The sequence below is a fragment of the Copadichromis virginalis genome, linkage group LG6 (assembly GCF_057382275.1).
Source record: "Copadichromis virginalis isolate Kocher_CV1m ecotype Utaka linkage group LG6, C_Virginalis_male_GT1.1, whole genome shotgun sequence".
NCBI lineage: Eukaryota > Metazoa > Chordata > Actinopteri > Cichliformes > Cichlidae > Copadichromis > Copadichromis virginalis.
The window spans coordinates 42,928,217-42,941,706 of NC_140623.1; the positions used below are offsets into that span (position 1 = coordinate 42,928,217).

At 43.1% G+C, this 13,490-nt stretch overlaps 1 protein-coding gene across 2 annotated transcripts in view; it reads left to right on the forward strand.

Moving 5' to 3' along the window:
• LOC146708579 (NLR family CARD domain-containing protein 3-like) overlaps positions 1 to 3,774 on the forward strand; it is a 13,421-nt gene extending 9,647 nt beyond the window's left edge. For both annotated transcript variants that reach the window (XM_085460573.1, XM_085460574.1), the window contains exons 7-8: positions 2,875 to 2,921; positions 3,063 to 3,774. In XM_085460573.1, coding sequence (XP_085316699.1) covers positions 2,875 to 2,921; positions 3,063 to 3,589 — 574 coding nt within the window. In that variant the 3' untranslated portion in view covers positions 3,590 to 3,774. The remainder of the gene's footprint in view (positions 1 to 2,874; positions 2,922 to 3,062) is intronic.
• The last annotated feature ends 9,716 nt before the right edge of the window (positions 3,775 to 13,490 follow it).

Genomic DNA, 13,490 nt, shown 5'->3' on the forward strand with positions numbered 1-13,490 from the left:
GCCAAAAGTTTTGAAAATGACATAAATATTAGTTTTCACAAAGTTTGCTGCTTCAGTGTTTTTAGATCTTTGTGACAGTTGTTTCTGTGATGTATCAAAGTACATAGGCTTTTATTGACAATTACATAAAGTTTATACAAAGAGTGTGTATTTGCAGTGCCGGTGATTCTATTTCAAGACCTCTGTCAATCAGCTTCTGGCCCAAGTCCTGACTGATGGCTCCCCATTCTTTCATAATAAATGTTTGGAGTTTGTCAGAATTAGTTGGGTTTTGTTTGTCCACCTGCTTCTTGAGGACTGACTACAAGTTTTCAATTGGATTAAGCTCTGGGGAGTTTCCTGGCCATGGATCCAAATGTCAATGTTTTGTTCCTGAAGCCACTTAGTTATGACTTTGGCCTTATAGCATGGTGCCCCATCATGCTGGACAAGGCATTGTTTGTCACCAAACTGTTCGTGTATGGTTAGAAGAATTTGTGTCGGTGGATGTTTTGGTACTATTCTTTATTCATGGCTGTGTTTTTCAGCAAAATCGTAAGTGAGACCACTCACTGAAAAGCAGCTCCACCCATGAACGTTCTCAGGATGCTTTGCTGTTCGCGTGAGACAGGACTGATGGTAGTGCTCACCTTTTCTTCTCTGGACAATCCTTTTTCCCAGATGCCCCAAACCATCAGAGAAAATGACTTTACCCCTCAGCAGTCCACTCGCTGTACTTTTTTGCAGAACATCAGTCTGTCCCTCATACTTTTGGGGGCGAGGGGAGAAGTGGTTTCTTTGCTGCTGTTCCTGATACCAGGCCATCCTCCAAAAGTCTTCACCTCACTGTGGATGCAGTGTTAACCATGATTAACCACAATGATTTCAAACCTCACCCAGTAGCGGTTTTAGATACGGGCGACACGGGCGGTTGCCCGGGGCGGCATCGTGGTGGGGGGCGGCATCACGGGCATCGGCAAAAAAAAAAAAAATGCTCATACTCATGCTGCCCTGACGTCATGCCAGCGCACATCGGGAATGGCATAGGCAGCGATTGGTTTTCTATCGCCCATTTGCTGGGAGTAAGGGCACCCTCCGTTTGCGAGGTGCGCCTGCTGCTTGCGGCACAGGGAGGAGAGGGCGGGGCGGTGGGGGATTCTCTGACCAGCTGGAGCAGCATCTAATAACCAACTAACAAAATAAAAAAAAATAAAAACAAACCAACAAACACGAAAACACCAGACATCATGATACAGACTTGTATTTTGCACCGATGTTTTTTTCGAAATTCTATACACGAAAAGTGAGCACGAGAGCCCTCGGTGCGCCTGCGCGCTGCTGAAGTCAAAGTAAACTTTATTGTCATCTCTGCTACAGACAGTCCAGCATATAGAGAGACGAGACGACGAGGCTCCAGTTACAGCAGTGCAAGTAAACAAACAATATATATAAGAAGAGTAAGAAAATAAATCTACACTTTAGGACTCGGGGGTAAAGGATCAATAACAATTTAAAATTTACAGTTTGATGATTTAAAGTCTCACACAACCCGTTGAAAGGGGCGGGGCCTGCTGCTTCCAAATAGAGCACATTTCATTCATAATGTTTTAAATCCAAGCCCATTGTGTATTCATGATTTGAATCCTGGGTTGTCTTAAATCTCAGAAATACACCTTAGACAAAGTGAATCTGTGAACTAAGGTGTAGGTTTATTAGGTTATGTTGTGGTGATCCTCGGGTTGGGGGATGGGTGTTCATACTGGAGTGCAAAATTAAAACCAATGGAAGATGGACAAGAAAAGTTCAAAGCCATCAGGTCCTCAGTTTAGAAAAAAGAGAAAAGAGGAGGAGAAATGAGCAAAAGATGCAGGTAAGCAGATGTGTCACTGGATAATGGCAGGTCATCCTGAAACAATCAGAATCAGAATACTTTATTAATCCCTAAGGAAATAATGTGGGTTACAGTTGCTCCAAGAAGAAATGGTAAAAAATAGCAACCGTAACAGACTAAACTCCAAACAATACATTATGTTACAGATTTTAATATTAATTAGTCATTGTCAATTGTTGATTTGTCCTGTTCTCGTTGTATGACGAATTATGATGGCTGTTTGGTAGCCGTTTGCATACTATGCATAGTCTCTCTCTCTTCATATGTGTGTGTGTTTTTCTCTGGTGAAATTCAGTATGGTTCCGACAACAGTTTTATGTTAATGTACAATCCTTAATATGTTTTGTGTGTGTGTGTGTGTGTGTGTGTGTGTGTGTGTGTGTGTTGTTGGGGGGTGCGCCAAAGGGAGTGTTCGCCCAGGGCACCAAACAGGCTAGGACCGCCACTGACCTCACCCACATTTTAACAATTCCATTGCGCTATTCTAACTTGATCAGCATAACATAATGATCTCCAGCCTTGTGCTCGTCAACATTCTCACCTGTGTTAATAAGAGGATCTCAGCAGGTCCTATTATGGCAGTGATGGAAAGCAGTGGAATTGTGGTTTTTTTCTAGGGGGGGGGTTAGTTTACATGGCGAAGAGGGACTTTGAAATTCATCTGATCACTCTTTCTCACTCTCAAAACTTTTGTACACCACTGAACAGTAACCACACTGACACAAAGAGATGGAAAACAGCTGGCAGCAAAGGCAGAGAGGTGTCTTTTCCAGCTAAGCAGAAGAGGAATATAAAGATAATGAAGGTCACAGTTTGAATCAGTCACATTTCAGTCAATACAGTGGTGCACTGACAGATCCAGGATCAGTCCAAATCATCAGCAGTGTATTTGTGAAAATGTTGGACTGTTCCTTTATCAGTGTCTATCAGTCTGTGTATGAGAGCCATGTAATGTCCATGTGTGCATGCTGACTGTGCTGCTCTGACCCCCCTCCTCCTTTCAGGGTGGAGCCTGCTGGAGAACAATGGTTGACACCAGGTCTGAGGAAGTGTAAGTGTGTTTTTAAAGGGATTCATGAAAACAAAGCAGCACACATTCACATCTCTGATGTCAGGAGTCATCAAAGTGTCAATCAATGAACAGATGATGGATCAATAACTGCAGCTGGATTGTGTTTGTTCTCTCCATCAGATTCCTGTCAACTCTCAATCGACACAAACACAGTGAACACAAAGCTCCAACTGTCTGACAACAACAGGAAGGTGACACATGTGGAGGAGGTTCAGTCGTATCCTGATCATCCAGACAGATTTGATGTTTATCATCAGCTGCTGTGCACAAATGGTCTGACTGGTCGCTGTTACTGGGAGGTCGAGTGGAGAGGATGTGTTCATATATCAGTGAGTTACAGAAGAATCAGAAGGAAAGGAAACAGTAAAGACTGCGTGTTCGGATGGAATCCTCAGTCCTGGACTCTGAGCTGCTCTGATGATGGTCCTCAGTCTCTCAGGCACAATAACAGAACAACATTTATCTCCTCCTCCTCCTCTGTCTCTAACAGAGTAGCAGTGTATGTGGACTGTCCTGCTGGAACTCTGTCCTTCTACAGAGTCTCCTCTGACACTCTGATCCACCTCCACACCTTCAACACCACATTCACTCAAACTCTTTATCCTGGGTTTTGGTTCTATCCTGGTTCCTCAGTGTCCCTGTGCTGAGTGGAGTGTAAAGAGTGTCGTCCTGTTAGAGAAACACTCTGACTGTTGGATAGATAGTTCAGTCTGTACATGTCTGTCTCTTTCACGCAGAAACACGTTTTCAGATTCATGGATTCAATCAGTTGATGTTTTAAACTCTTCTAAATGATTGTAAACTTCTTCCTCTTCAGTCCTTTAAAGATGGAAGCTCCAGGATCCACATGTTGTTTTTCTGTTTTTCTGTCTTTTTCCACTCAAAGCTTCACAGTGAATATCAGTATGTTGTGTTTCTCTGAAGCTCTGTTGTTCATCTCTTCATCTGAGCTATCACCCTCCCCTTGCTGTTCAACTGAGAACAAGGCACAATTTGCAATTGCATTAATCCAGGGTTCATTTCTCTCTCAACCGGAAGAATGGAAAGAGACGACGAGGAAGACCCAAAATAACATGGAGGTAGGGCTGGGCCATATTATACCGTTCACGGTAATACCGGTATAATGTTAGGCAACGATAGGAAAATGAAATATCGCGATAGAATATGAGTAAAACGCGCATGCGCAGTGCCTTTGTTTTCATACGCACATGGCCGATTGTTGAGTGAAACAGATGAACCAGAATTGGTTTGTAAAAATGGTGCAACTTCAGTGATGTGGAACTGGTTTGGTGTTTGTCCGTCAGATACACGACAAAGCACATTTTTTTGCAGAACATACAAGCGGCCGTCGTTATTGTCATATTTGTCGGATTAAGATGCTCTTAAATCTGGAAGTAATCTGGGTCCTAAACTCCGTATACTTCAGGTCAAACGAACACTGCAGCATCACTGAGAGTTAAAAACTGTCTAAATTCTTTCATCTTTAATAAAACGATCAGCATTGCTGCTTTACCAGGTGTAACTATGAAGTTTAACTTCCAGGCATCCATGAAAACAAAATGTATTACATTTAACGGAGTTAGAAGTTAGCAGGAAGCTAGCGGAAGTTAGCTCGCTAGTTTCGCTAGTTACCTAAGCATGACATACCATGTTCTGACTGAGAGATTTCTGAAAAAAATCAAACGTACAGCTCTGCTATCACTTCCAACATAAATGAAGACAGGAAACTAAACAGCAGTGACGTTTGTAGGGTTACTGAAGTTGGGCTAGCTGGTATATATTGATGTGCTACGTGATCGCTAGCGACACAGCTATGTTAGCATAACATAAACAGTGAAGCTGGAGGACGAACACTAACACTTTTCCACCTATAAAAGTTAACGTTAAGGTTCCTGATAGTTAAAGACAAATGCAATCGCATGGCAGGATGCTGTAAACGGACCAAACTTCAGTCAGGAGAACAACTGAGATAATCCATCCACAATACGAGGTTAGTCATTAATATACTGCAACAACATGGGAATAGAGCAGCTGCCAGAGAATTCAACATTAATGAATCAATGGTACAGAAGTGGAGGAAGCAAGAAGAATGAGTTTAATAAAGTTTGATTTATCTGACTGCTTTGTTTTGCTTAATGTGCCGTATAATCCCGTGCACCTTATGGTCCGAAAAATACGTACTGCACACTGCAGTTTAATGTTGCAAAGCACCTCTTTTTAACTTCAGTGGATATTATACATGGTTATGCTCAGGATATGTCAGCCCATTTCTACTGGAAATGCCTTTTGGTTAAACTTTCAGCAAGGAATTTGCATTTGCACTGTTACATTTTTATAAAGCTTTAATGTACATAAAAACCAGCTTCTTGTTTAAGTGAAAATAAATGGAAGGTTGTCTTTTTGCGCTAGTAATGTTGTGGAGTTGTATTTTGTCTCGCATCAATTATATCGTCAGTTATATCGTTATCGCAAATTTTCAAATATATATCGTGATAAATATTTTTGGCCATATCGCCCTGCTCTACATGGAGGAGGACTTTCCTTGAAGTCCTTATCCTCCCTCGCTGGTGTCTGACACCAGCGAGGGAGACCCAGCAACACGCTCAGACACAAACTGGTTCATCACAAAGACAAAACTCCAAAACACAGTCTTAACAATGTGGTGTATGCTGTACAGTGCAGCGAGGAATGCCCAGACCTCTACATTGGAGAGACCAAACAGCCACTTCACAAGCGCATGGTACAACATAGAAGAGCCACCTCCACAGGACAAGACTCAGCAGTCCATCTGCATCTAAAGGTCAAAGGTCACTCTTTCGAGGATGCCAATGTTCACATTTTGGACAGAGAGGACAGATGGTTTGAAAGAGGAGTGAAAGAAGCATCTATGTCCACTGTGAGCGACCATCTTTGAACAGAGGCGGGGCTTACGACACCAACTCTCTGCCATCTATAATCCAGTTTTGAGATCCTTCCCAGACGCCTTAACGCCCACTCACATCCTGGGCCATCTGACCTCAGGAATTCGCATGATAAGGTGGGGCCAGGTTTCACAATGAACTCACCCGAAACTCTGGCTGATTGGGACCCACACCCAGTTTCACACCTTGGCTCAGGCGATTAGAGGATCATCAGGGGGTTCTTTGTCCCTCTGTGGGGGGAAACTCCCACTAGGTTTATATCTGGGACTCTCCACCATTTGACCTTAGAATTGAAGAAGCTTCTCGGATGAGAGGTGAAACGTCTTCAAGCAACTTAAAGAAGTCCAAACGTTTTTCTTTCCAAGCTCCTTAGACTACGATGACCTGGATGACTGAGAACCTTCACAGTCACTTTCCTTGAAGATTTACGCTCGGTCGAACTGTCATGTGATGAAGCAACAACTGCTGCGATGGACCGGGTTTGATGGCGTCCACTTGTCGCCCAATGCGCCGATCGGCGCGAGAGGATCTAAGTCTAAGTAAGTTAATCCAGTGGTTCCCAAATTTTTTTTGCTAGACCCCCCTTTGTTTTACAAGAAAATCCCCCCTGGCACATCCACAACTACACAGGTATTTTTGAAAACGCAGTTTTTCTATGCATTTAGGCCTTTTGTCCACACATAATCACCGAAAATTGAGATTGTTAAAAACTCCTGCCAGGGTGGAGATTTTTGAAAACCCGTTTTTTGTGTTTTTGTGTGGAAAAGGAATATGGAGTTCGCCACGCAACATCAAAGGTGTGTGCCTTTTTTGACGTCACGCTGTTCGCCTGTAACAGGGCGGCCCTTAGCGGCTGGAAACACAGTGAGATGGACCGAGGCAAGTGTAGTGGAACAAAGTATTTATTTGCTATACAGCTCTCCTTACAACAATTAATTTGTCGAGCTTCTTCACAGCACAAAAAAATCCACCTCTAATGACAACTGGCAGCCTTAAATATGTTCAGCTGTCACAGACTTAACCATTATTCCACTCTCAGGTAAATTCTTAAATCCCAACCTTCCACCACAGTATCCAATATATCAATAAGAATAAATAAATACATTTTCACATTTACATATTAATAAATATTTCACACTTTAATGTTACACCAAACCCAATATTATAAAAACCCAGAAACCCAAGCACAAAAAGATTCACCACACTCTCTTTACCAATGGCCTCTCCCGGAACCTTTAAATGGTGTCTGGACCCCCAGGGAAACATTTGCCCAAACACCTTGAAGAGGACACAGGCAAGAAAGGTGAGTAATCATTATCTTACACTCATTTGCACCACTTTTATCCCTAGATTTCACACACACTTGCATTAGTTTTCCTTACTGGTAAACCTTAATAACTATCTCAATCACCATTCTTCTCTCCTGACAGACAACCACCACATTCCTTGATGAGGAGCAGCTGTGCAGGATCTGAAATAAGGCTACCAAGTGATTTTAAAATTCCCAATAAATAGTCAATAAATATTTAACCTTCTTGTGTGCAAATCCATGCTTAAAGTGCAATGCTAAATAAAGTGCTTGATAAGGTGCTTTTAATAAAGTGAAAGGTGTGCTCTAAAGTGCTATACAGATAATATAAATAAATATAGTAAGGGAGTCCTCTTCCTTACATCGCCACATTATTGTTTACATGAGATGAATTTCTACAATGGCTGATAGAGACAAAATGCTGTTGCTGTTATTCTGACTATCTGCAGATTTTACATTTTTACATATACACACACAGTTACTGTCCCTCCATTTAGAAAGGCAGAGGCGTCAGAGTGAACTTCTACATTTAACACAGATGCTCTTACAACCAGTCCTGATTCCAACATCATCATCAGTGTTGGGTAAGTTACTTTAAATTAATAACTTAGTCACATTACTAGTTATTTCTATCAAAAGTAACTCAGTTACTTCAAGTTACCCGTTACTTTCAAAGTAACTACAGGGAGTGCAGAATTATTAGGCAAATGAGTATTTTGTCCACATCATCCTCTTCATGCATGTTGTCTTACTCCAAGCTGTATAGGCTCGAAAGCCTACTACCAATTAAGCATATTAGGTGATGTGCATCTCTGTAATGAGAAGGGGTGTGGTCTAATGACATCAACACCCTATATCAGGTGTGCATAATTATTAGGCAACGTCCTTTCCTTTGGCAAAATGGGTCAAAAGAAGGACTTGACAGGCTCAGAAAAGTCAAAAATAGTGAGATATCTTGCAGAGGGATGCAGCAGTCTCAAAATTGCAAAGCTTCTGAAGCGTGATCATCGAACAATCAAGCGTTTCATTCAAAATAGTCAACAGGGTCGCAAGAAGCGTGTGGAAAAACCAAGGCGCAAAATAACTGCCCATGAACTGAGAAAAGTCAAGCGTGCAGCTGCCAAGATGCCACTTGCCACCAGTTTGGCCATATTTCAGAGCTGCAACATCACTGGAGTGCCCAAAAGCACAAGGTGTGCAATACTCAGAGACATGGCCAAGGTAAGAAAGGCTGAAAGACGACCACCACTGAACAAGACACAAGCTGAAACGTCAAGACTGGGCCAAGAAATATCTCAAGACTGGTTTTTCTAAGGTTTTATGGACTGATGAAATGAGAGTGAGTCTTGATGGGCCAGATGGATGGGCCCGTGGCTGGATTGGTAAAGGGCAGAGAGCTCCAGTCCGACTCAGACGCCAGCAAGGTGGAGGTGGAGTACTGGTTTGGGCTGGTATCATCAAAGATGAGCTTGTGGGGCCTTTTCGGGTTGAGGATGGAGTTGAGCTCAACTCCCAGTCCTACTGACAGTTTCTGGAAGACACCTTCTTCAAGCAGTGGTACAGGAAGAAGTCTGCATCCTTCAAGAAAAACATGATTTCCATGCAGGACAATGCTCCATCACACGCGTCCAAGTACTCCACAGCGTGGCTGGCAAGAAAGGGTATAAAAGAAGAAAAACTAATGACATGGCCTCCTTGTTCACCTGATCTGAACCCCATTGAGAACCTGTGGTCCATCATCAAATGTGAGATTTACAAGGAGGGAAAACAGTACACCTCTCTGAACAGTGTCTGGGAGGCTGTGGTTGCTGCTGCACGCAATGTTGATGGTGAACAGATCAAAACACTGACAGAATCCATGGATGGCAGGCTTTTGAGTGTCCTTGCAAAGAAAGGTGGCTATATTGGTCGCTGATTTGTTTTTGTTTTGTTTTTGAATGTCAGAAATGTATATTTGTGAATGTGGAGATGTTATATTGGTGTCACTGGTAAAAATAAATAATTGAAATGGGTATATATTTGTTTTTTGTTAAGTTGCCTAATAATTATGCACAGTAATAGTCACCTGCACACACAGATATCCCCCTAAAATAGCTAAAACTAAAAACAAACTAAAAACTACTTCCAAAAACAAAAAAAATCGGCCCGGGCATTTTGACTAGAGGCTGGCCGCCATTATAGGAAAAATCATAAAGCCTTTGAATGAAAACAAACGCTGTTGTGGCAGTGATGTACACGGTTCTGTTGGTATATATGTATCAATCTATCAATCATATGTTGTAAGCTTCAGATAATTATTTATTAAAAGCGAGACATTTTAAATGAGAATAAGAAAGAAAAGTATTTCCTTGTGCCCCCCTTTCCCTGTTAATGCTCTACCTGCCCCCCGACAAAACTTTGCTAGACCCGCCCCTGCACAGTTACCAGCTGTCAGCTACTTAGAAAAGGATCCTGGGGTTATTTGTCTCTCAGAAACAGTTCATAACTTCCCTTCAACTCATTCATGTTAACTAAAAGGTAAACCTGTTTCTCCATCACAGATCTGATGATTCAGTAAGGACATCTCCTGGTTTCATCTTCATGTTTCCCTCTCACCACATATCCAAACCGACATCATGACCAGCAGGTTTACAGCTGTGGCTCCAGCAAACATCAGCTGATACTAGAAATTAATATTAAATAAATTCTAACAACAGCTGATCAAGCTTAAACGTGCTGCTGTTGTTTAGCGCAACATCTGCTGGTTTCCTCTTTCTTTCGATAAACAAACAAGAGAGACGATCAGCTGATCATTGATCAGTTTCATGATTGAAGTAGCAACAGGAGACGGAGGGGGGAGTATGAGAGAAGAAGAGGCAGCTGTGCAGCGTAAAGATGCAGAATAAATCCAGCTTTGTGTCTTTTTCATTGTAGCTGAAGTTCGCGACAAACTGTTCTTTTCAGCTCAATAAGAAACGCGTAATATTTTCTCTGAATTCGGGACGATTCCGAATTTTTACAGGACGGTTGGCAACTCTACGAACTAACCTTATGAATAAAATAAAGTTCACTATCAGCAACATCATAGCACCCACCCAGCTGTATAGAAACTCCATCATGCTAGCTAGCACACAGTACGAGTTATTGTAACTGACGGTAAAAAGTCAGCACAGCGAAAATAAACTCCACCTAAACTTGGTTCATATCTGACCCAGATAGACTGCAGGTCATAACTTCTTACCTGAAGTTCAGTTCACCTGACACTCGGACCGGCGGCCGCCTCGGGTCTCTGCTCCTCCTGCCTCCCATTTCCCTCATCCACCTGCTGGCCTCCACCACTTGCTAATGTTACTGAATCTGTGGAAGCTCCGCAACAGCCACCACCAAACAATTGAGTTATTTTTACACATCTGCCAGCATCTGGCCAATCCACCACCTTTCATTGTTTATACTGTTACGGAAAAAAACAAACATTCGCACATCAAAACGAAAAATCATCATCGGCCCACCGGGTCCAGCTATGGCTGCGTATGTGTTTAGTAGTAATTTGTTTTTGTAGAGGGCTAGCATAGCAACTGTTTTCGAGGGCATTGCCATATTGGAATCCCGATTTCTCTGACGAGGCTAACCAGAACGCCGTTTCCTGGAGTGTGACATTATTCCCAGGTCCGTGTTCCAAGGTAAGTCGAACGCAACACGAATCTAAATCCCAGTAACGATTAATGCCTTCCTGATTTTAGCATAATAACTAGTTACCGTGCTCCATAAAATTATGAACAGAATCAGTAACAAAGGGCAGCCCTGGCGGCGCCCATCACCCACCAAGAACGAGTCCAACTTATTGCCGGCTATGCGGACCAAGCTCTTGCAACGGTCGTATAAGGACTGAATGGCCCGTATCAATGGGCCAGACACCCCATACTTCCGAAGCACCCCCCATAGGACCCCCTGAAGGATACGGTCAAATGCTTTCTCCAAGTCCACAAAACACATGTAGACTGGTTGGGCAAATGCCCATGCGCCCTCGAGTATCCTCGAGAGGATAAAGAGCTGGTCCAGTGTTCCACAACCAGGACAAAAACCACGTTGTTCCTCATGTATCTGAGGTTCAACTAGTGGACGGACTCTCCTCTCCAGCACCCTGGCATAGACTTTCACAGGGAGGCTGAGGAGTGCGATCCCCCTGTAGTTGGAACACACCCTCCGGTCCCCTTTCTTAAAGATAGGAACCACCACCCCGGTCTGCCAGTCCAGGTGTACTGCCCCTGATCGCCACGCAACATTGCAGAGGCGTGTCAACCAAGACAGCCCTACAACATCCAGAGCCTTCAGGATCTCGGGGCGAGCCTCATCCACCCCAGGGGCTCTGCCACCAAGGAGTTGTTTAACTGCCTCAGTGACCTCGCCCCCAGAGACTGGCGGGTCATCCCCTTCGTCATCAGACTCTGCTTCCTCCACGAAAGATGTGCCAGTGGGATTGAGGAGGTCCTCGAAGTATTCCTTCTACCGGCCAACAATTTTCTCTGTCGAAGTCAGCAGCGCTCCAATCGCACTATACACAGTGCAGGTAGAGCACTGCTTTCCCCTCCTGAGTCGCCTGACGGTTTGCCAGAATCTCTTCAGTCCGAAAGTCTTTTTCCATGTCCTCTCCGAACACCTCCCACAAACAAGTTTTTGCTTCAGCCACTGCCCGCGCCACGTTCCGCTTGGCCTGTCGGTACCTATCAGTTGCCTCCGAAGTCCCACAGGCTAACTAATCCTGTTAGGACTCCTTCTTCAGCTTGGTGGCTTCCCTCACCTCTGGTGTCCACCATTTGGTTCAATGGTTTCAACCATGACAGGCACCAACCACCTTGCTCAATGCAGCAGCTTCAGCAATGGAGATGCTGAACGTGGTCCATTCGGACTCAATGTCCCCAGTCTTCCTCGGAATACTGTTGAAGCTCTGCCGGAGGTGTGAGTTGAAGATCTCACTGACAGGAGTTGCAGGTGAGAAGTTCAGGATTGTGTTTGGAAGTAGCCAACCATAGGCGGGTCGCTCCTCAGGTAGAAGAGAATAGTAGATCCCTGATCGCCGACACCAGAGCCATGCCAGCTTGTAATTAAGTGAGTGACACCTCGGATCTTGGTCTGCATTGGCATAAAAAGCATGTCTAATAATAATAATAATAATAATAACAATAATAGTACCAAATATAAACAAACTTTAGAAAGCTTCAAAATAATGATTTTAAGCTTTTCAGACCTTTCTCTTGGCCAGGGCTGGGCAATTAATTTCTATAGGTGGCCACATCAAAAATCTGAATAGTGTTGTAGGGGCGAACCGCTGATAACTTTAACTTAATGTGGCTAAATATTAAATTTCTCCCATTTCTCTCCTACTGGTAATCAGAAGTTTAAGAATATTCTGTAGATATTTATGTAAATGTATGAATTGTTATGTAGGTTGACAGTAAAATAATCCTTTAAAAATAATAAACAACTTTAAAAAATCATTACATCACTGTTTTATTTTAACTTACTGCAGATTTGTGAAGATTAATATGTTAAAGATTCTTTAGAATATATAAAATAACTTTATACAAGAAGAAACATGTGCTTACGATGTTTCCATTCAGCTCACTGGTTTAATGAGAAAAATCCAGTCTGTCTTGGGCTTGAACAAGTGCAGCGAAATCTGGCTGAATGTCTGCGTTGTAACCCTGAGAGGGGATCATCAGATCAGAGGATCTGGATTTGTTGAACTTCATCACTGAGAATGTCTGCAGGTAGATCCAAAGAGGGCTAGGATGCTCTGAGCATGTCTCCTCATGTGTGGGAAGAGTAAAACTCAGGTAGTGGGACAGACCTGTGAACATCACTGGGTGCATTATCCACACTACAGGAGAAGAAACCATGTGCTTCAGTAGTGACGGTTCACTCTCAAACGTTTTCAAGTCTTGAAGTTGCCTTGAAAACTCGCCATGCGGTGCTTCTACCGTGGAACCTGTGAGGCTGATCAGCTGATGGCCTCCTTCAGTGTTAGCATGTGAGTCAGGATATTGTCCCCCAATTGAGTTGAGAGAAGTTGCAACTTTCACTGTGCTGTACATTTCAGGCCCTTGCATTGCACTTTGATATTCAGTTCATTTATCTGAGCAGTCACATCTACAGAAAACCAAGGTTGTCAAACCAGTCTGCATCTGAAAGCTTATTTCTACCTTATTAAGCTTATTCATAAGCATTTCTGATCATGCTTAACTTTTCATCACTATGTGCTGCTTTTACGCGACATGCCTGTGCATGTGTGGTATTTTATCTTCCTGGTGTTTCCTCGATGAAATGGGCGGAGAGAACAAA